We start from the raw sequence: 23870 nt of genomic DNA, 5'->3' as shown, positions 1-23870 counted from the left end.
AAAGCTTAAACGAATAGTATGGTTTAAGAAAGGTAAAGAGGTAAAGGTAACTAAAGATATCTTGTTTCTTTTGAAATGGGAAATTATTGTAAGTATGAAATTTGGTGTGATATTGTTGCCATGGATGTTAGTCATTTCCTCCTTTGGTGTAGCCTTGGTGATATGATGGGCATGCTATCCATGATGGCCATAGAAATATATATTCCTTTAAAATTAGAAAGTTTGAATTTGTCCTTTTGCCAATTAAGAAGGAAAGAGCTCCTAAATCTTTCAAAGAAGAGGGCAGTTATTTTCTTATTTCTCCCAATTGTAATATAAGATAAAAGTACTAGAGTGGTGTAAATGTTGGTGGCTAAAGAAAAAAAGGAAGCTTGTTAGTGTGCTCTATAGCCTACCTAACAAAGTGCACTATCTAATCAATCTAAAGGAGCATGAAGAATTGAGTAGGCAAGTTATGGTCCTCGTAGAGATTTTGAAGAAGGGATGTATTAGAGAAAACATGACTCCTTGTGTAGTACTGACCTTACTCATGCCAAAGGAGGATGGCACTTGATAGATCTACGTTAATAGCCACACCATGAACCAAATTATTATCAAATTATCTGGTCATATTCCTAGAATTGATGACTAAAGACATATTGAAGAGCAAGAGAATGCCTAAAGAACTTTAGAATGAAGCTATTGAATATGCAATCTATTTGTCTAATTGTTTTCCACCTTCTTGTGTTTAGGAGCATAGCATATCCACATGTACTAGATCAAGAGAGGTCCAAGCTAGATAACGAGAGCAAAACTGTGTCTTCTGTTTGGTTCTAAGACTTTAAGTTTAAATGTATTAGAACTTCAATTTGTAATGTTGGCAAACCATGATCAAAACGTTTTAGTTTATGTTTTAGACTTGCTCAAATTGTGTTTATATTTAAAATTGGAATTGAGTGTTCTGCAGGATTTACTACGTAAATCTGCCTGGCTCGATCAATCGAAGCTCGTGTAGATTGTTTTTCTGCAGAATTTTCCAACTCAGCCCAAGCCCGTTTGATGTGTAGGGTTTTATGTTTTGTCTTAAGTCTAAAAGGGAAAACTCTAGCCGCGTTTTTTGTTGCTCCTTATGCTGTGTGTGTGAATCTTTTGTGAGATTAAGAGGTGGTTGCCTTCACATATACTTAGGGTTTTCAAGATTTAAGATTATGTCAAGAACTTAGTGATCGATTCAGTTGCTGCATTAAGAGCTTAAAGATACACAAGCGGGAGTACTTGTACTTGCTGGGAATTCAAGAAAGAAGTAGTCCGTGGACTCGGAGCTATCATGGGGTTGTGGTAGTAAGTTTCCTACTCAAGATAGCAATAGGATGTTAGTGGTCTAAGTTGCTATTTTGTAAACTTCAATTTTTTCATAGTGGATTCAGTTTTACCTTGAGGATAGTTAGATTAAATCCTCTCCAAGTTTTTTACCGGTTTGGTTTTCTTGGATTATCGTATTGTTGTGTTCTTTATTTTCTGCACTTTACAATAATATGATATATGTGTGTTAACCTAGACTTGATAATTTGACTAAGTAATCACTTGGCTAATTACCTAGGTTAATCCGGTTGTGTTTTAAGGGGTCTAAAAACAAACATCTTCATTCACTATGATCCAAGCTCTAAAGGCTATAAGCTTAAAAATCCGAGCATTGGAAAATTAATTGTCAATTGAGATGTGGAATAAAACGAAGAAGGTATGTGAAATCGGAGCACCCAAGAAGAAGAGAAATATCATTTCTTTCCATTACTTGAAGAGGAAGAGCATTTGAATAAAGTTCAAGACGAGCCGATGCTCCACCTCCATCACCAAAATCTCCCATTTATGAAAGTCCATCCTCGTAATCATCACTAAAAGCAAGTAACCAAGAAGAATGAGAAGTCTACAGGATCTCTCTGAATCAACAGAGAATATAGATGATCTAATGCTCTTTCATTTGTTTGCTTATTGTGAGCCTACAAGAATTAAAGAAGTTGTGCAAGATAAGAAATGGATGAAGAGATCAAGGTAATAAAGAAGAGTGATAAATGGAGGTATCTTGATTGTTTGTTTGTATATAAATGATTTGATTTTTATAAGAAACAATCCAAGTAAGTTTGAGGACTTCAAGAAAGCAACGACTAAGGAGTTCAAAATGACAGATATTTGGCTTATGAAGCAAATGGAAGATGTGATATTCATTTTCCAAGAAGGGGTTCCTAAAGGGATGGGTGGGAAGTGTTTGAAAATGGCTGTGAATTGTAGGTGAATTGACTTAAAGGCATAGAGAAATACTAAGAGCGAAAGGAAATGCAATAAGGAACAATTAAGTGCTTACAATTCACATCCATTTTCATACATGGCTTTATCATAACCCATGGCTTTATCTTTCCAGCCAGATAGCGAGCGATCACTCAGCAATGAACACTAACTGAAAGCGGCCGGGAATGAGTACCTATCCCTTACGGGAATCGAACTCGTGTCTTCGACATGTAAAGACGATGTCCTAACCACTGGACAAAAGGGACCAAAAAGCCATTCTTCATATACCTCAGCTCCGAGAATAGAAGTGGTTCGTTTTGTTTCTATACGCAATTCAAGATTTCGTTTGTGTTCATGTTGGTGATTTCTGATGTGAATTCGACGGCTTGAGAGACCAACTTGCCATGTGGCAAGAGGCCATTAGCCAAAAAAATTGTGATAAGATCTCAAAAGAAAGAAGAGTATTCGAATCCGGGCCCCCTATGATACTTGGCGCGAACTTTTGATTACTAATTAAGCATGTGCTCTCACCGACTGTGTGATTATAGTGTTACATGTGCCAATAGCTCTAACTAACTCTATCCTAATCCCAACATGTGTAACTAACTAACTCCATCCTATCTTGGGACTAACTTTTAATTGAATGGATGGAACTTCAAGAAGTATTAGGATATTACAATTGATGGAAATCAAGATCAATTGATTGAGAACTTGAACTAGAATTGCATTAAAATTAAGAATTAAAGCTGGAATTACAAAGAAACTGGAGAAACAAGTTTTTGTCCAGGTCTGAAATTGAATTATATTCATATCAAAAACTGATTTTACTCTTACATAACTAGCCTATTTATAATCTTTAACTATTAGGAAATAAAGTAGCTAATAGTTACATAAGTCAAAGCTGTAATTAATGAGGATACATAGCAGATATGAGAAGTCAAAATAAGGGGCTGCTGGCAGTCCTAAGAGGTCAAAAAGGTTGGCTGGCTGGTTGTCAGTCCTAATGGTAGAGGAGGGGTACATGGAAAATATGAGAAGTCAAAATAAGGGGCTGCTGGCAGTCCTAAGAGGCCAGAAAGGTTGGCTGGCTGGTTGTCAGTCCTAAGGATAGAGGGTGGCTGCATCATACTCCCCTCCATAAAGGAAACTTGCCCTCAAGTTTCAGTTGGAAAATAAGGCTTCAAATGCTTCACATTGAAGACATTAGAGATGTTTAAGTGAGGGGGTAGTTGGACTGTGTAGGCATTGTCATTGATTTTAGTCAATACTTTGCATGGACCTACTTTCCTTGCTCCCAACTTGGAATAGGAGCCATGAGGACACCTTTCTTTAGTCAAAATCACCCATACAAGATCCCCTTCCTTGAAAATTAGTCTCCTTCGGTGAATATCAGGAGCAACCTTGTAGTTTGCATTGGAATGTTCAATTCTCTCCTTGACTTGTGCATGGACAGATTGCATAAAATCTGTCATTTCTGTTGCTCTTACATTCTCCTTCTTTGAAAGTGGCAAGAGTGCCAAATCTAAGACACTCAAAGGTTTATTCCCATACACAACTTCAAAAGGATATGTGTTAATAGTTCGATTAAGAGAAGAGTTGTAAGCAAATTCAGCCAAGGGAAGGATACTTTCCCAATTTCTAGGATTTTCTCCAATCAAGCATCTCAAGAGATTTCCAAGACTTTGGTTGACAACTTCAGTTTGACCATCTGTTTGAGGGTGGAAAGAAGTGCTAAAGCTCAATTCAGTTCCTATCTTGCGCCATAGAGTTCGCCAAAAATGAGCAAGAAATTTAGCATCCTTGTCGGAAACATAGGGGTACACCATGAAGCTTGTAGACTTCTTTGAAAAATAAAGCAGCCACAATGGAAGCATCCGAAGTCTTCTTGCATGGGATAAAGTGAGCCATCTTGGAGAAACGATCCACTACCACCATGATTGAATCACTCTTTCGTTGTGTAGGTGGAAGGCCAAGAACAAAATCCATACTAATATATTCCCATGGTTTATTAGGCACTGGAAGGGGTAAATACAGACCTGCATTAGTGGTTGTACCCTTTCCTTTTTGACAAACTTGGCACCTTTGAACATGCCGCTCAACATCTTTAGTCATTCCCGGCCAAAAGTAGTCTTGTTTAAGGAATTCTAGAGTCTTTGATTTGCCAAAATGCCCCAAATTATGTTGTTCAACAATCATCAACTCCCTTAGAGAACATTTAGGCACACATAATTTTAGTCCTTTGAAAAGAAATCCATCCTTCAACCAAAAGTCAGACGTGGTAGGTTGCTATCCCTGCTGCAATTGTTGGTATAAATCACCAAAATGTGGGTCATCTTGGTAATTCTCCTTGAAAACTTCAAAACCAGAAACCTTAGCTTGCATTTCCACCAAGAAATTAGTCCTCCTACACAACCCATCAGCCACTTTGTTGAGAATTCTTGACTGATGTTTCAATAAGAAAGTGAGTTGCTGCAAAAAGCTTACCCACTTAGCATGTCTCTTGTTCACATTAGATTGGCTATTGAGATATTTCAAAGCCTCATGATCGGTGTGTAGAATAAACTCCTTGTAAGCCAAATAGTAACTCCAATGCTTGATGGCTTGAACAATAGCATAGAATTCCTTGTCATAGGTAGAATACCCAAGTTTTGCTTCATTCAACTTCTCACTAAAGAATGCTATGGGCTGCCCTTCTTGGCTAAGGACACCCCCAATTCCCACTCCTGATGCATCACAATTAAGCTCAAATATCTTGTCAAAATTGGGCAAGGCAAGGATAGGAGCTTCGGTTAACTTCCTCTTCAAAAGTTGGAAGCTTTCTTGGGCTTCATCAGTCCAAACAAAGGACTTTTGTTTGAGACAATTGGTGAGAGGTGCTGCAATGGTGCTAAAATTGCTAATAAACCTTCTATAAAAGGTAGCAAGACCATGGAAACTTCTCACCTCATGCACACTAGAAGGTGTATGCAAATCAACAATTGCCTTAACCTTGTTTTCATCCATGAACACTTCTCTGGAAGAGACAACATACCCCAAGAACACCACTTGATCCATTCCAAAGCAACACTTTTTCATGTTACCATAAAACTTCTCTCCTCAAAATGTCAAGCACAAGCTGTAAATGCACCAAGTGATCCTCCAAACAGCGGCTATACACCAAAATATCATCAAAATACACCACAACACAAACCCCCAATAGTGGTTGCAACATTTGTGTCATCACCCTCATGAAAGTGCTAGGTGCATTTGTCAAACCAAATGGCATAACATGCCATTAAAATAATCCATGATGTGTCTTGAAGGCCGTCTTCCATTCATCTCCTGCTTTTGTCAAACCAAATGGCATAACATGCCATTAAAATAATCCATGATGTGTCTTGAAGGCCGTCTTCCATTCATCTCCTGGGCGAATTCTAATTTGATGATACCCACTTCGCAAATCAATCTTGGAAAACACCTTTGCACCTGCCAAGCAATCTAGCATGTCATCCAATCTAGGAATTGGAAAACGATACTTGATTGTGATCTTGTTGATAGCTCTACTATCCACACACATCCTCCAAGAGCCATCCTTCTTAGGTGTCAAGAGAGCGGGTACTGCACAAGGGCTAATACTAGCCCGAATGTAGCCTCTATCAAGAAGCTCTTGAACCTGTTTTTGCAATTCTTCCTTCTCCTTTGGAGCCATACGATATGCTGCCTTCTTTGGAAGGGGTGCACCCGGTACCAAATCAATGGCATGTTGAATGTCTCGCATAGGAGGCAAGTTAGGAGGTAACTCATGGGGAAAAACATCACCATATTGCTGTAATAACTTAGTGACAGCACTAGGAACATCAGTTCCAGCCACTGTGTTGACTAGAATTAATGCGAAAATGTAGCCACTATCTTGACTTTCTTGAATGAAGCTTTTAGAAGCGAGTAAAGAGGTTGTAGAGGATTTAGAAGTCACCTTTTCCTTCATTGGCAGCAAAGTAAATTGCTGATTGTCTTTGCTTCCCATCATGCATCGTTTGGCGATCATATTGCCAAGGTCTTCCAAGAAGGATATGGCATGCATCCATTGGTACTACATCACACCAAACTTCATCAAAATATTTCTTCCGGATAGAAAATGGCATCAAGCAACGCTTCGTTACTTTCACCTCATTACCCTTCTTGAACCAAGAAAGTTTGAAGGGATGTGGGTGATCTTGAGTGGCAAGCCTCAACTTATCAACCACCTCCAGAGAGACCATATTTTCACAACTTCCCCCATCGATGATTATATTACAAACTCTTCCTCCAATGCTGCAAGTTGTATAAAAAATATTGGTTCTCAACCAATCTTCTTCGGAATTGAATTTAGGAGCAAGAAGAGTCTTTCTCATCACAAGTGTCAAGCCCTCTTCTTCTTCAAAATCACCACCAAACTCATTTCAAGGTTGATCAAAGATGGGTTCTCCATCTTCATGTTCAAGCTCTTTTACTTCCTCCAACATAAGAGCCTTCTTCCTACAATCCGAAGATCGATGCCCCGGCTCTCCACACTTGAAACATTTGAAAGTACCCACCTGTTGCTGTCTAGCCCCGCCAACAGTGGCTGTTTGGGACTGTTTTGGGGCTGTAATAGCAGATTTAGAACCTGCTGGTCGCTGTTCAACCCCAGAAGTTTCTCCTCCCCCATTTGTACTTGAATTCCCAACCTTATATTGGCTAGAAATCCCCTGCCCAGACCTGGAACCCCACTGTCCAGACCTTAAAGCTGGCCTAGTTTGTTGCTTCTCTACCAGTAAAGCCTGGTTGTAGGCTTCTGACACGTTCCACAATGATTGAAGACTAAGGACATCTTGGATGGATGGCTTCAATCCACTCAAGTACCTTGCAACCATTTGTTCTTCACTTTCATTCAAATCTACCCTTACTACAAGTTGGTGAAACGCCTCCGTATACTCCTCTACACTTCCCTCTTGCTTAAGGTTGTGTAGGTCTTTGTAGAGTGATTGGGTGTAGTTGAAAGGAAGAAATTGCTCACGGAGATTTTTCTTCATCTTCTCCCAACTCTTGATCTTGATTTTACCACTTCTTTGGCGAGAAATTTGCAATTGTTCCCACCAAGCGGAAGCTCTCCCTTTAAGGCGAATAGCGACTAGCTTCACTTTCTTTTCATCTATAACTTCATAATAATCAAACACCCTTTCAACAGTGTTAAGCCAATCTACAAAGTCTCCTGGTTTGAGACTCCCTTGAAATTCTGGAATTTCAACCTTGAAGTTGTAGTCAAGCCTTGGCTCATTTCTTTCCACATAAGGCCTACCCCTTGGAGGAGCTCCAAAAGGGTTCTCAAAATGAGAATGAGAGTCATCGGACTCATCGGTAGTCTCATGAGGAGGCTGCATACACTGCACCACCTCCGTAAGTGCTGCAACTTGTCTCCTTAATTCAGCAATCGTGTCTTCTCTCTCTATGTTTTGATTCCGTCCAACATTCCTCCCCACTGGAGGGTTGGCTTCAACTCCTTCCCCAACATTCATTTGATTCCCCCTTATTCCGCCTCTCCTTCCTCTCCTTCCTTGAGCCATTAGAAGCTTCACAATCTTTGAAAAAATTGGAGGGTTAGCTTCAACTCCTTCCCCAACATTCATTTGATTTCCCCTTATTCCGCCTCTCCTTCTTCTCCTTCCTTGAGCCATTAGAAGCTTCACAATCTTTGAAAAAAATTGTAAATAGAAGTAACAACACAAGTGATCAAATCTGTGATATTTGCAACAGCCACAGATTTGATTGTCACAAGGAACCTAGATCTAAATTCTAGGATCTTGAATGAGGGGAGAAAAAAAAGAAACACAAGGAAATCTAGGGCTCAAATGATCAAAGTGGTAGGAAAAAAAGAGGACCAGATCTGTGCTCTGATACCAAATGATGGAAATCAAGATCAATTGATTGAGAACTTGAACTAGAATTGCATTAAAATTAAGAATTAAAGCTGGAATTACAGAGAAGCTGGAGAAACAAGTTTCTGTCCAGGTCTGAAACTGAATTATATTCACATCAAAAACTGATTTTACTCTTACATAACTAGCCTATTTATAATCTTTAACTATTAGGAAATAAAGTAGCTAATAGTTACATAAGTCAAAGCTGTAATTAATGAGGATACATAGCAGATATGAGAAGTCAAAATAAGGAGCTGCTGGCAGTCCTAAGAGGTTAGAAAGATTGGCTGGCTGGTTGTCAGTCCTAATGGTAGAGGAGGGGTACATGGCAAATATGAGAAGTCAAAATAAAGGGCTGCTGGCAGTCCTAAGAGGCCAGAAAGGTTGGCTAGCTGGTTGTCAGTCCTAAGGATAGAGGGTGGCTGCATCAACAACAGATATGAGATTCCTAACATTCCCCTCCCTTTCAAAACAACCCACAAGGTGTTGTTATGTTCTTCATCATCATCAAAGGAAATCTTACAATGGACCAATATCTTAGTGACATCTTGATCAACATATTCATACACTTCTCTTTGACTAGTGGACTCATGTACTTTCAAAATCTGCTCAAATTCTTGAGCCTTCAATGGTTCTTCGATCTTCAAGGTCTTATTGTTTCTTTAGACCTTGGGATGTTCTTGAATCCTTGAGCCCTCATTTGATTCTTGAACCATTGGAATTGTTGGCTCTTGCATCTTTGATTATTGAATCACTGACACTTGGATTTCTGATTCTTAAATCGTAAAGTCTTGAGTGGCAACCTTTATTGGTGTATTAAGAATTGGTTCTGAGTCCTCCAGCATGAAATTCATAGGCTTTTGCATCTTGGATTCTTGGTTGATAATCTCCTTTGATGCATCAAGGATCGGTGTTCAAAACCTGTCTTGTAGCGTATATGAAATCCACCCAGTTTGTACACAATCCTGATGCCTGCACATCTTGAAAATATTCCCACACCTCTCCTTACATGTAATAAGAGGCAGTGAAAAATATAAGATGTGGTGGCGTGTTTTCTAGAGCAAAGAATTCATAGAGCTTGAGAAGCCACCAAAAAGAATCTCCACCTTTGAATGTAAACTCAATGAAAGCTTGATAAGTTGCAACAAATTTGGTCATTTCAAGATCAACGACTCTGATACCATTTGTTAGGACCCTGATGGTTCCTACAGGAGATGGGTGGGAAGTGTATGGAAATGGATAGGAAATGCGAGTTAGTTTAATTAATTTGAGGTAGTCTCTCTCCGTAAAGAAATATTAAGAGAGAAAGGAAATGCACTAAGCAAGAAATTGGTTTTTTTTTTTTTTTTTTTAATTTTATTTTATTGTTTCAGATTAAGGTAACATGCAAGTATTTATAAAATCCAAGCTCTTATCTTGTTGGCCACACATGGCTTAATCCTATTGACTTATTAATATAGCATGTGCTCTCACCAATTAACCCATATGATTATAGTGTTACATATGCCAAGACCTCTAACTAACTCTGTTCTAATCCCAACGTGTGTAATTAACTAACTAACTCAATCCTATCTTGGGACTAAGTACTAATTGAAGGGATGGAGCTATAAGAAGTATTAGGATATTAGAACAAATATGAGACTCTTAACATGAGATCCTCAAGAAATTTTAGATGTCAAATTACAAACTAGTTAGTGCTCTTGTGGAATGTGGAGTGAAGTTGTTAAAGCACGACAATAAAGAGAGGGTAAATCAAACATTCTTCAAGAGTTTGGTTGGAAGTCTAAGGTAGCTAATATGCACAAGACCAAACATTCTCTTTGGCACTGGACTTCTTAGTTGCAACATAGAAGTACCAACTATGACTCATTTGAAGACAACCAAGAGAATTCTTCGCTATATAAAAGATACACTAGATTTTGGACTATTGTATTCACCCTCTAAAGAGTTTAAACTTGTTGGCTACAACAATAATGATTAGGCTGGGGACATTGATGATAGAAAGAGTGATAGTAGGTTTGTATTCTATATGGATGATATTGCATTTGCATGGACATCCAAGAAGCAACCAATTGTGACTGTATGTTGCTACTACCTCTAGTATTTGTCATGCAATTGGCTTAGAAATTTGTTGAAGGAGTTGCAAATGTTGCAAGCAAAAGCTATGTGGATATTTGTGGACAATAAGTTAACACTAGCTCTTGTAAAGAACCTAGTCTTTCATGACCAAAGCTAGCACATGGATACCTAGTATCATTTTATTTGAGGATGTATTGCTAGAAAGGAAATTCCACCTGAGTTTGTGAAGTCACATGATTAGGGGGCAAATATCTTCACCAAGCCACTAAACTATGACACCTTCTACAAGATGAGAGCCTAATTTGTGGGGATCAAAAATTAAGTTTAAGAGGAGGTGTTGAAAGTTAGACATAATTTATGTTATGAAAATCTATTTTATTTATGAAAATGAGTTAGTTGAAGACTTAAAGATACATAAAATAATAAGGCAAGTTTGCGTAAACACAGGGAAAGTTATGGTTGGACATGGAGTATATATACCTCATGCATCCGTCAATTTTTAAAAAGTGTGAAAAAAGAGAAATACAATTATTTAAGAGTTTTTTTACTCTCTCTCTCTCTCTCTCTCTCTCTCTCTATGTGTGTGTGTGTGTGTGTGTGTTTTGTGAGTGTGAATCACTTTCTTTGAGTAGTGCATGAGTGTTTGAGAGTGCAGGTGATGAAACACCCACCAATATTTTTCCAACAACCCTAACTAGGTTTAAATTTTGAGAATAAGGCTTAGTTACTTTTGAGGATCCATAACCGATTCTAAACTTTAAAGTAAGGCTTAGTTATTTTTGTTGTTGTCATAGTTCTTGTAATGCTTATATATTTCATTTATAGTAAAGTAATTTCTTTCATTTTTCTCAATCAAGACTACTTGACCATTTCAATTTGTATATTGCACACTCTTTGAACTTTCATCATACACTTGCAATGTAAGCCTAATGGTGTTATTTGCTAGTGGAAGAACACTACAACTAAGTGGATTTAACACGTACATATGTGATATTACTATAGAAGATAGGAAGATAATTTATTTAACGAGATCAGGGCTCACTTTTGTGTTGGAATCTTTAGCATTCGATTTTATGTATGCATAACCAAAAGTGTTTCAACTGATATACGTTACTCTAAACAAAAAATTATAATCTCTAACATTGCTCCTAAGCTAGAGTCATATAATTTCATTGAGATTTGCATGATATTTTATGAAGAAATTCTTACAGTAATGCTGTGAATAGATTAGTCAGAGTTGAGAAAACAAACACTAAAGGCAGAGTTGAAGCGGCTAATTGAACTATTGAAGTTTTACAATAAGCAAGTGCAACTCTAAAACTCAGGGTAAATAAAACATTAGATTATAAGCTAATTAATAGGCAATAACTAGCAATATTCAAAGACAAAATAACCCGCTTATAGAACTGCAAAACAAGCAGCAGCTACATATATACGTTAAACCCTTCAGGGTAAGAATTGAAAGCTGTTATTATTTGGTTTACCAAAAAAAAAACTGTTTATTTTTCTTTCCTTTTTTTTTTTTTTTTTTTTTTTTTCTTTCTTTTTTTCTTTTTCCTTTCCCTTTTCTTTAGACATAAACCATAAGATTTTGCAGTACTTTATCTTTTCTTGATTAGATGTTACATAGTACTATTTTTTAAATCACTTATTCGGTTTGTTCAGTATTTTTGTTTAAAGGATCTTTATTTTGAGCAGTTGGGTCTCTCACTCTCTCACACACACACCTTAGAAATCATAAAATCATAGTGAATGCATGAACAAAGCGATCAAGGAATGGACGACATATTTTTCTATAGATAGAAAAAAGGGTTTTTCTCTTAGTCAAAAAAATGAGAAAATAAAAGGGTTTTTCTATAAGTAGAAAGAAGTGTGAGAAAGAGATTGAAACCTTGAGCTGGCGAATTCAAAGAGCTTTCCTGTCGCAGAAAAGACCATGAGACCAATTTCAGCATCGCAGAGAGTAGAGAGCTCAAAAGCTTTCTTAAAAAGTCCTCTCCTCCTCTTTGAGAATGTCACCTGCCTTGCCGTCGTGTTGTCAACCTTCTTAATCTGAATTTTCCTCCTCGTCATTTTCCCAGATATTAGGTTATCAGACCCTTTACTTCAAAGTTCAAACCAAATTATTAGCCCAACTTTGTATTCCAGAAATAGAAACTATTTGCATACAAAGCTCAGAGAGAGAGAGAACAAAAGAGACAGGTAGAGAATAGTACAAAAATAAATTACACAATAAATAAAATAAATGTTACGGATTACGGGTTGGTAAAGAGAAATAAAATGAAAGCTCTGTATTATTGTACGGAAGAGGAATCTTGTCTCGCATAGAAGTTTAATCAAACTGCACTTGTTTTTTTTTTTTTTTTTTTTTTTTTTTTTTTTTTTTTTTTTCATAAAAAAATAGCTGCACTTACTTTACCAATGATGGAAAAATAAAATAAAATCTGAGCAAGGGGTGTACCCTATAGGTCTAAACAGTCCAAATAAGAGCATCGGTATTCGGAGATACATACTAATTTCTATTTTACACTATAAAACCTTATTTTATCTTTTTTCTATCCTATTTTACAACTTACGCAATATTCTGATTTTTATTTTTACAACCAACACAATTAAATAATATAATTACACTATAAAATATTATAAATCTCTCATCTCTCTAACACACCATTAGATATTTGCAAATAAAATAATCTTCTTTGTTTTTTTTACATTGTGAGCTATTATTGGTAAAAAAAAAAAAAAAAAAAAAACCCAGATGTAGCTGTTTTTTACCTTGTTTGTTGCTAAAATAGTAATCGAAGGGATTTACACCCCCAATGTTAGTGCTTTGACAAACAAAACTGTTGTTTCTCAACAACAACCACAACCAAAAAAAAAAAAAAAAAAAAACTGTTGTGTAGCATGAAACCACACCAATTTAATTTTAACATTGAATTTATTATTATTATGAATTATATATTAAAGATATTTATTAATAGGTAATATTACCCAATTCTTACATAGAAGAGAGCTTGAATTCAAATCCTGTATATATAAAAATAAAAAACTCTAGTTAGGTGGTGTGCAGTTGAATTTGAAAACTAGAGAGACTAAAATAAAGTTCAAGACAAGGTTATTTACAGCTAAACATAAAGAGAAAAGTTATTTATTTATTTATTTATTTTATATGAAGATGCTAAATAAAGTTAAGAACAAATTAATATTGTTTCTAAATAATTTTTAGGTTTTAGTTTCATCCTTGAACCAAGGCTGGTATTAACTTAATAATTCAATGATGTTTCTAAAAAAATAATAATAAAACTTAATTCAATGTTACAACTGTTCCACTTTCCTTTTAAAAATTGGATGCAGCGTGATTTTCATTTTTGATGAAATTGCTTTACAAAGGCATGAGACTAAAGGGTTCAACAGAAATTGGAAAACTGCCGTTTATTTATATATGGTTTGGCCTTATTATAATTTAGGTCATAAAGTTTTTATTATCATATTTTAACGCCCTATAATTTGGACTAAAATGAAACCAATTTGCATTTTGTGAACAAATTATTTATTCCCTTTTGGTTTGCATGTATCACAACTTAGTCTCACAAACTTTTCAATTACTACATTTTCACCCCTAAAATTTTTAAAATAAAATCTAAAACTCTAATTTGTATGGGATTCTATTGATTTCATCTTAGTCATCTTATGGGTAAAATGTAATAATTGAAAGGTTGTAAAATGAAATTGTAATTGGACAATATCATAGGTGGATATAGTGGCAGAGGATCAAAGGGGCCAGGGTGGGGAGGGCAACCCAAAATTTTAAAAAAATCTTGAATATTTCTTACTATATTTTTTTAATCCTTAAAAATTTTATAAAAAACGATCTTATATATATGAAATGGCAAAGTTGCTTGACTTCTTACATCTTAAATCTTAGTTAAATTTTTTAAATATCTATAAATAAAATTATTATTTTTAAAGTAAATAATTTATTTAATAAACTATAAGGTTATTTGTATTTATTTAAATAGAATCACAATTTCATTAGGGTTGGACATTTATAAATTATATTGAACATGGTTATGCTAACAATTATCTCAAGTAATAATGAGAAAACAAACAAAGGTTTTGTTCTTACACTTTTGTAGACATCTAATTTTACAACTTGTATTTAACCTTGTTTGGAGACAAAAGGGTAATTTTACATCTTAGAGGTAAAATCGTAACGTTTGACCATAATTTCATTCGCTTCATATAACATAAATCTTTAAATCTTAATAATCAAAACTACAGGTCACAGGCTACAATCGAAACCATTGGACTAAAAGATATCATGAAATCAAGTTTTAACTATTAAGATGCATCCACAAGGTTGAGTCTGATCATATGTGAGTATGAACAATTGATTTATTTGGTACCATGAGGATTCAATTTAAAATCAAGGACACGTCATAATCCTATTTAATTGAACTAAAAATAATTGCAAGGTTGCATGCACTTGATTAATCCGATTATTAAATACTAATGATTCCTCAATTGTTCTTGTAATTATCCTTTAAAAGGGACAATTAGGCAAAATTAAGGGTTTTAAGGCCCCCATAAATGTGATTGGGTTAAAATGATATTTGCTCAGTCTTTTGTCAATTTCCTTGAATCATTACTAATGAAAAGTTAAAATGTATTGTTCCTTTTTTTAATGTATTTTTGCTAATTATTTAACCATTATAGGTTTAGATAAATGGTTTTATCATTTTGTTTTTGTTTTTATTTTTATAATTTGATAGTTGGAAAAAGAGTATTTGCCAATTGAGAGCTACAATGCTCTTGGCAAAAGGTTTTATAATTTAATGTCACTTCTTATAAAAATGAGGAGATTTAACTGTTTGATAATATCCTTTGACATGTTCAAAAAAAAAAAAAAACCTACCTAAGTTTTAGGCCCAAAAAATATTATAAGAAAACCAACAATACTACTAAATATATCAAAATGGAAATTTCATTTATATCATCTAAAACTTTCAAAGAGAGAAACAGAAAAAGAGAAAGCTATACTTTTTTCCTCTTTCGTAGAATTTACTTTGTAACCCTATGTTTTGGAAGGTGTTAAATGGAGAATACCCCTTTATATAATAATAATAATAATAATAATAATAATGATAATGATGATGATGATGCCAAGGGAGTAAAATGATACATTTTCAAATCAAAATAAGGAAAAAATAATGAAAATGTTGAAACGGGTATTTTTACAAAATATGAAACAGGTATTTTTACAAAATATTTTACAAAATTTTAATAAAATATTGATATGGCCAACCTCTTATTGGTTTTTATTTAGACTCACTATTAATATCATTTTTTTATTTGCTAATAATCACTAACCATATAAACAGTTTATAAAATTTTTTGTAAAATAATCTGTATCACTAACATTATTCTAATATATAATATTGGAATCAAATTAGTCAAATATTAGATTTAGTTCCAGTAATAATAGGTAGGGGGCCGAATGGCCAATGGAGAGGTCAACATCTCAACTTTCTCAATAAAAGGGCACAAAGGGCCTAGATTTTTGAGGCCATCACTTTTTTTCATTTTTTGCAGAACCGGGCCCATGACTTAAATATAAAAATGGACCACAAAAGGGTCCAGGTACCTTTTCAGATACAATAAAAAAAAAGGTACTATTTTATTTTATTTTCCCCGAATAAGATATTTTGACTTCAATGAGAAAAGGAACAAAAATGGTCCAGTCTTAGCTCAAGCAATATGCTTCACATATATTGTTCCAATGCTTATTAAGGTTAGACTAATGTAAATTTCATTCAATAAAAAAATTGGATAATTGAAAAAAAAAATTATATATATATATCTATATAATTGGCCTCACAATCTATTTTAATATATTTTTTTTCTCTCTATGAAGCTCACTCCACAATCTATAAAGCTGCCAAAAAAAAAAAAAAGGACAAAAAGATGTTGTGAAGCACATAAAGTTGCTTACGATACCCATTAACACAATCCATTTAGCTTAAGATATTGGGAAAATTTTTATTTTATTCAAGCGTGGTTTACATCAAGTTTCAATAATTGTTAACATTTAGTATAAAAGGTCACACTCAACTAATTTGAAGTTAAGATTTTATTTTTTTTTTGGGGGGGGGGGTAATAGTAAATGGGGTACCACTATACATATCACTTGAGCTAAGAGACTAAGGTTTGAAGTAGTGTTATATTTTTTTTGATTCATGAGTTTAATTAATTCAAACTGTAATATAATAAAGTACATGCTTTAGATATATATCTTGATTTAACAATTTGAGAATTGGGATTGAAAAAAATATAAATCAAAGGATGCTACCGCATATACTATATATGATTAATAAATCAAACTATACAAAGATAGAAGTGGAAAGTGTAATTATTAATTTCAGAATATATAATATGTTCATATTTTCTTGTTATACCAAAAATAAATATGTTTGGTGAGATTTCCAGTCGTAAACCTGCTAGCATTAAAACACTAAAAATAGATCACTTCTCTAGAAAGTAGAAACACATGAAAATTTTTGAGTATGCTATATGAGTGACCTCATGTACTATTCATGATTTATATTTTGGTTGCTATTTTGAGTAAAGTGAGAAAAAGGAACTAAAAAGAGTCATTCAGAATTGATTAATCAATTACTTGAAGAGTCATACACACATCTAGGAGATAATTAATTATTTGAGGAGTTCTACTTCTAGATATTCACATTAGCACCCCCAAAAAAAAAAAAAAAAAAAAAAAAAAAAAAAAAAAAACAAAACAAAACAAAAAAAAGAGAAAGATTGACATTTGATTTTTATTCAAAATGAATTGTAAATTTAATTTTATGCTAGTATAGGCTTTTTTAAGTGAAAAAATTATAGTGGGAGGTTCTACTTTTGTTTTCATTGAAGCAAAAACCTTTGAGTTTGCTATTGAGGAAGGGGGGTCTTTTTTCCCTTTACATATTCTTGAGTGAGGTAGGAGTTCTCTTTGTTCTGTGTGTTTGAGTAAGGAGTGCGCTAAAAGGATTCTGTTTCACGTTGAGGAGTTGCTGTCTAAGCCAAATCCGGGTCAGTTTGCGAGAACGGTTAGGGAGGGTAATAGCGTTCTTATTATGCAGCTGGGGTCCAATGCCCATGGCTCTTTTCTGTTGGTATCTGAGTTAGATAAAGGCCGTCGGAAGGGTTCCATTGTCATACTGGAAGGAAAACAGGGGAGTGGCTGGAAAAGTTTTGGAGTTCAGTTGAGGAAGACTATCCTTCCACAAATTCAGAACAATGGTGCGAAGCACAGGAGTGCCACCTTAAGACCAGTGAGGATGATGGAGAAAATCTGACAGGCACCTAGAGGTTTGGGGAAAAAAGGTAAGGAGTCTGCTTTGAGTTTTCAAAATTTGAAATCGTGTATTTCTTGGGGAGGGATTTATGGGACTGACAAGCATTATGTTGGGGCGGAAGTCACGTCGGCCATAAATGAAGTTGAAAATCCTAGCGTTAATACTTCTCTGTCCCTGGATATCTCCTTGCATGTGGAACATGGGAATGTAGCGAAGTGAGTTGTTAATCCTCTGAGATTAAGGAGGTGGGCCCAGTTGCTGTGAAGCCCATTGGAGTTAATAAGCCATATAGTTTTAAAGTTGTGCTGCTTAATGGTAGTGGGCCTCGGTCTTTTGCTACTTGGAAACCAAAAGCCCATGATGGGTCTCTTAAAACTTTGGGTTACAAGTTTGGGTCTCAACATTTTAATTCCAAAATCGTTCCTGGTGTAACTTAGACAGGAGCTTCAGCTTCTTCCGATACAGCGTTACGGCTACCTGGGATTGGGTCTTCACATGCGATCTCCTCCTTCGCTTGCAACTTCGCGGTATAGTCTTGCGTGGATTCTTCTCAGTTTGATGTCTCGGGTGTTCATGAGTTGGGGCTTGGGTCTTCGCCTCTTTCTGGTATGAATGTTTCTGAAGCTCCAAATTCTCGCTCGGTGCCAATTCAGGTGCTGCCTGGGTTTGGGCTTTTGGATTCTCAGCCGCCACCGTGTATGGCTTCTTCTCAGTCTGATGTCTCAAGTTGTCATGAGTCGGGGCTTGGGTCTTCGCCTCTTTCTGGTGCGAATGTTTCTGAGGCTCCAAATTCTCGCTCGGTGCCGCTTCAGGTGTTGCCTGGGTTTGGGTATTTGGAATTTTAGCCGCCACCCTCCACTCTTAAGGTGGGTTCTAGTAACCCAGTGAGGATTGCAATTGGAGTGGGGTCAGAAGAGGGGAACTTGGAGAATATATCGGTAGTGTCAGTTCAGCATGCAGAGGGTTTAGAGATTTCAGAACTGATGTTCACCATAGCGCCTCACAATCTTAGTCCTAGAATCAATGACTTTGCTGGGGATTTGAGCAAAACCTAGGGTAATTCTAAGGATTGGATGCTCGAACTTTGGGATGGGAGGAAAATAGTTATCCCGCTCTCCGCTTATCACTCCCCTGATTCTGTGTCGGATCAGCTCACACCGAAGGGTGTACCTAATCCAGGTTTGGCTCATCTTGTTAATGAGGGACATATTGTTTGTTGGGACTCTAAGGCTGAGGGTGAGGGTGTTGGGGGCTCTGTTGTTTTTGATTTTGGGTCAGAGAAGGAGGTGTGGAACTCTGATGAGGAGTTATTGGATTGGAATCTTTTCGGTGATTCACTTGAAGTGGCACCTCTGGCGATGGATAATTCTGTGGGCAAGAAGTTTCCTACAGCTGAGAAGATTGGGGGCAAGGTTGATGTTGATAACACCAAGCTGTCACTTTGGGTAACTAATAGAATTAAAATTTTCCAAAAATCTGTCAGGACCTCACTTGAGGGTTTCGAAGAACAAGTTACAGGACTGCTTCTAGCTTTAGAAGAGCAAAGAAAACAACAGATGATTGTTGTAGATTCTAAGAGGAAGTTGGGTAAGGCTGGGCTCAAAGGGCATCGTGAGTTGAAGAGCTTAATGAGCTCGTGGGGTGAGGAGAAGGATTCAGAAAGGAGCAGGAGTGATAGCAGGGATTGGGTTGTTGTTGTGCATCAATGAATTTAAGAATTGTTTCTTGGAATGTGAGAGGGTTGAATGAGCAGGATAAAAGGCTTTGGGTTAGAAATTTGATCCGAAAGTGGAGAGCAGATATTGTTTGTCTACAAGAAACAAAGATGGAGCTAATTAATAGAGGCACCATTTGTAGTTTGTGGGGGTGTCAACATGTGGATTGGCTCTATTTAGGTTCGATGGGCGCCTCTGGTGGGATTTTGCTGATGTGGGACAACAGGGTTGTGGATAAGGTGGACGAAGTGGTGGGTTGTTTCTCCGTCTCGTGTAAATTCAAAAATGTGGCGGATCATTTCGTTTGGGCTTTCACTGGTGTTTATGGACCCAATAGTTATAGAGACAGGAGGTTTCTTTAGGAAGAGTTATCTGGCTTACATAGTTGGTGGGATGTGCCTTGGTGTGTGGGTGGTGATTTTAATGTAGTGCGTTTTCCTTCTGAACGTTCTGGTATTGCTAACTTCTCTTCAGCTATGCTTCGGTTTTCAGATTTTATTTCCGAGCAAAGCCTTGTTGATCTTCCTTTGGTTGGGGGGAATTTCACTTGGTCTAACTCTAGAAAGGTTGTTGCTAGTTTCAGGTTGGACAGGTTTCTTTTGTCCGTAGATTGGGAGGAGAAATTTCCATCTGTTTGTCAACGCCGTCTTCCTAGGTTGATGTCGGATCATTTTCCTATCCTTCTTGAGGGCGGGAATTTACACGGAGGCAAAAAACCTTTTAGGTTTGAGAACATGTGGTTAAAGGATGAGGGTTTTTTGGAAAGGGTGAGTTCATCTTGGGAGTCTTATCATTTCCAAGGAACTCCTAGTTTTTCTTTGGCCAACAAGTTAAAGATGCTGAAATTGGATTTGAAGAGATGGAATGTGGAGGAGTTTGGTAATATAGGCCTTAGGGTGCAAAACTTATGGAAGGATCTTAAAGTGTTGGAAGTTATCGAGGAAGTTCATGCTCTTACAGTGGAGGAAAGGAGCGAAAATGATCGAATTCATGGAGAGTTAGAAAAATCTATTTTGTTGGAAGAGATTTGCTGGATGCAGAAATCTAGAGCTCTTTTTCTTAAAGAGGGAGACAGGAACACAAAGTTCTTTCATCGTATTGCAAATTCACATAGAAGAAGCAACACTATCGATAGACTTATGGTGGATGGTGAGTTATCTACGGATCAGGGGATCATTGGGGGTGTATTACTCAATTCTATAGGCAGCTTTACTCGGAGAATGTGGTTCACCGACCTATTTTGGATGAGGTTGTTTTTTCTAGTATTTATGAGGAAGATGCCACTTGGTTGGACAGATCGTTCGATGAGGATGAAGTTTTTGGAGTGGTAAATGAGTTCAAAGGGGATAAAGCGCCAGGTCCGGATGGCTTTACATTGGCATTTTTTCAGTCTTGTTGGAGCACAGTGAAAACTGACGTTATGAATGTGTTTCATGTTTTCCATGCCCATGCTGTATTTGAAAAGAGCCTTAATGCTACTTTTCTTGGTCTCATTCCTAAGAAATTTGATGCTATGGATGTACAAGACTATCGTCCTATTAGCTTGATGGGTGGGATGTACAAGATTATTGCTAAGGTGTTAGCCAATCGAATGCGAAAGGTGGTTCACGGTCTTATTTTTGAATCTCAGAATGCCTTTGTGAAAGGTCGTCAGATTTTAGACTCTGTCCTTATTGCTTCTAAGTGTTTAGACAATCGATCGAAGGCGGAGGTTCCGGGGGTGTTGTGCAAGCTGGACATTGAGAAAGCGTACGACCATGTGAATTGGGAGTTTCTCATGTTTTTGTTACAACAGTGTGGTGAAAAGTGGAGAAGGTGGATCAGGTGCTGTATTTCAACTGTAAAATTCTCCATTTTGATTAATGGCTATCCTTCTGATTTTTTTGGGAGTTCTAGAGGACTTCGGCAAGGTGATCCTTTATCCCATTTTCTCTTTGATATTGTCATGGAGGCCTTGAGCCGTATGTTGGGTGCGGCTACTGCAACTGGCCAGTTTTTGGGTTTCACAGTTGGAAATGAAGCTAGTTTCTTGATGTCGGTGTCTCATTTATTGTTCGCAGATGATACTCTTGTTTTCTGTGACGCTGACAGCACTCATATTACAGCTCTGCGTGGGATTCTCTCTAGATTCGAGGAGATGTCAAGGCTAAGAATTAATTTAGGAAAGTTTGAATTGGTTCCAGTCGAGGATGTGCCTAATTTTCATGAGTTAGTGGAAATTCTGGGCTGTAGGGAGTTTGCTCTTCCATTGAAATATTTAGGTCTCCCATTGGGTGCTTCTTTTAAAGATAAGTCTATTTGGAATCCTATCTTGGAGAAGATGGAGGGAAGGCTAGCTAGTTGGAAGAGGTTGTATTTATCCAAGGGGAGTAAAGTTATCCTTATTAAGAGTACTCTTTCTAGCCTACCTACTTATTTTCTTTCTCTTTTCCCTATTCCAGCTAAGGTGGCTAAGAGGATAGAGAAGTTACAAAGGGATTTTCTTTGGTCTGGTATTGGGGATGATCGTAAAATTCACTTAGTGAATTGGTCTAAGGTTTGTAGGCCAGTGAAGAATGGAGGGTTAGGCATTCGGTGCTTGAGAAGGTTTAATAATGCCTTATTAGCCAAATGGTTATGGCGTTATGGTTGGGAGAATGATGCCTTTTGGAGAAGGGTCATTGGGGCAAAGTATGGGAATGAGTGGGGTGGTTGGTACACAAAATCTGTGTCGGGGGCTTATGGTGTTTGCTTGTGGAAGTACATTAGAAGTGGGTAGTTGAAATTTTCCAAGTGCCTTCGATATGATGTGGGTGATGGTTCTCGTGTGAAGTTTTGGGATGATGTGTGGTGTAGGGATCGTCCTCTTAAAGAGGAGTTTCCAGATTTGTATAATATTAGTAGGACAAGAGAGGCTTCGGTCTCTGAGGTTTATGAGCTATGCTAATGAGAGAGTTACTTGGGACATTCAGTTTCGTCGCTTAGTGAATGACCAAGAGTCGCTTTCTTTGGATTCGTTTTTGGTCCTAATTTATTCCACAAAGGTTCGGGGTGTTGGTGTTGACAAACTTTGTTGAAAGCCAGCCTGCAGTCGAGGTTTTAAGGTGGGTATTACCATTCTCTATCCCATTCTACTGTCATTCCCTTCCCTTGGAAAATGGTGTGGCAATCGAAGGTTCCTCCTCAGGTTGCTTTTTTCTCTTGGACTGCGGCTTTAGGCAAGATTCTAACTATTGATAATCTTCGGAAGAGGCACTTTGTTGTTCTTAAGTGGTGTTATAAGTGCAAAGGGTGTGGGGAATCTGTATATCATCTCCTCCTTCACTGTCCTATTGCATATGAGATTTGGAGTATGATCTTTTGTTTGTTTGGTATTTGTTGGGTGATGCCACAAAGGGTTGTGGATTTGTTGGATTGCTGGTCTTGCAATTTCAGACGGCATCGTAATATAGTTGTTTGGAGGATTGTGTCGCACTGTTTGATGTGGTGTATCTAGCGAAAACGGAATTCGAGAAGTTTTGAGGATCGTGAACGGTCCATTCTTGAGTTTAAGTTTTTTTTTCTTTTCTACTCTTCTCGAATGGTGTTTGGTTTTACCTTCTCTTTCTTGTATTTCCTTTTTTGGGTTGCTTGAGCATTGTACTTTGATTTCTTGATGTCTTTGCCTTTTTAGTACATTTCCTATGTATGGGGCAGTGTTTTTTCAATATACCTTTAAGTTACTTATCAAAAAAAAAAGATTTTTATTCATCTTAACTAGCCTTAACATGTTAAACGTTTTTTGATGAGTTTGCTTCATGGTGATTGGTGAATACCAAATTATATATATATGATGCAGTTTTGACAATATATATATATATATAATTTAAAATCTTGCTTTATTTTATTTACTTTTAGAGAGAGAGAGAGAGAGAGAGAGAGCCAAGACAAGATCTAGTTAAATATGGATGAAACCTGTGAAGTGCTAATCTTGAGTTGCCAAGGAAGACTAGGAAATAGAACAATCCAACCTAGAAAAATTCAAAATTCAAAATTAAAAACAAAAAAAAAAAAGAAAAAAAAACAAAAAAGAAAGCAGTGGAAGCAAATTAATATTATGAATTATGATATCACTTTTCTCAAGTTGGTGCAAGAATCTGGGTTGCAAAATCATAGGAAGCTCACACAAGTCTTATTGCAAGCAAGATTGACTTGAAAACATTTTAAGACCTTAAGGCTTAAACCAAAGTGTACTCAAAAGCACGATTCTTGATAAAGAAATGTTGCGGAAAATATGTAATACTGGCAATCACGCAAAGACAAACAAAACCTATTGCAAAATTGTGAATCAATTTATCAATAGTATGACTTGCCATTAGTCTCAACCCTACACTCGACCTTTTCCAACACCCTATAATTTATTTTCCATTGTAACAAATTAACCCTTGATTCATCCATAAAAATGATTAAGCATCCAAAATCTATCGTATACACATGCAGACTCTCTTAGAATCAGCTGGTGGAAACAAATTGACCATACAGAAAATTAATTACAAATCTGAGCTAGGATTTGTATTTACTTAAGC

General features: G+C 36.5%; 1 protein-coding gene across 2 annotated transcripts in view; it reads right to left on the bottom strand.

Annotated features, from left to right (window-relative positions):
- The window catches only part of LOC126705333 (MADS-box protein JOINTLESS-like), a 272125-nt gene that overhangs the window by 136366 nt on the left and 111889 nt on the right, over positions 1 to 23870 (bottom strand). The window contains exon 1 of one of the 2 annotated variants that reach the window (XM_050404269.1): positions 12148 to 12546. The exons of the other annotated variant lie outside the window; for it this stretch is intronic. Coding sequence (XP_050260226.1) covers positions 12148 to 12329 — 182 coding nt within the window. The 5' untranslated portion in view covers positions 12330 to 12546. Of the gene's footprint in view, positions 1 to 12147; positions 12547 to 23870 lie in introns of those variants that run through there. 2 annotated transcript variants of the gene reach the window in all.

The sequence above is a fragment of the Quercus robur genome, chromosome 11, assembly GCF_932294415.1.
Source record: "Quercus robur chromosome 11, dhQueRobu3.1, whole genome shotgun sequence".
Classification (NCBI taxonomy): domain Eukaryota; kingdom Viridiplantae; phylum Streptophyta; class Magnoliopsida; order Fagales; family Fagaceae; genus Quercus; species Quercus robur.
Note: the sequence above shows the minus strand (reverse complement) of the source record. Positions and strands in the feature narration are given on the sequence as shown.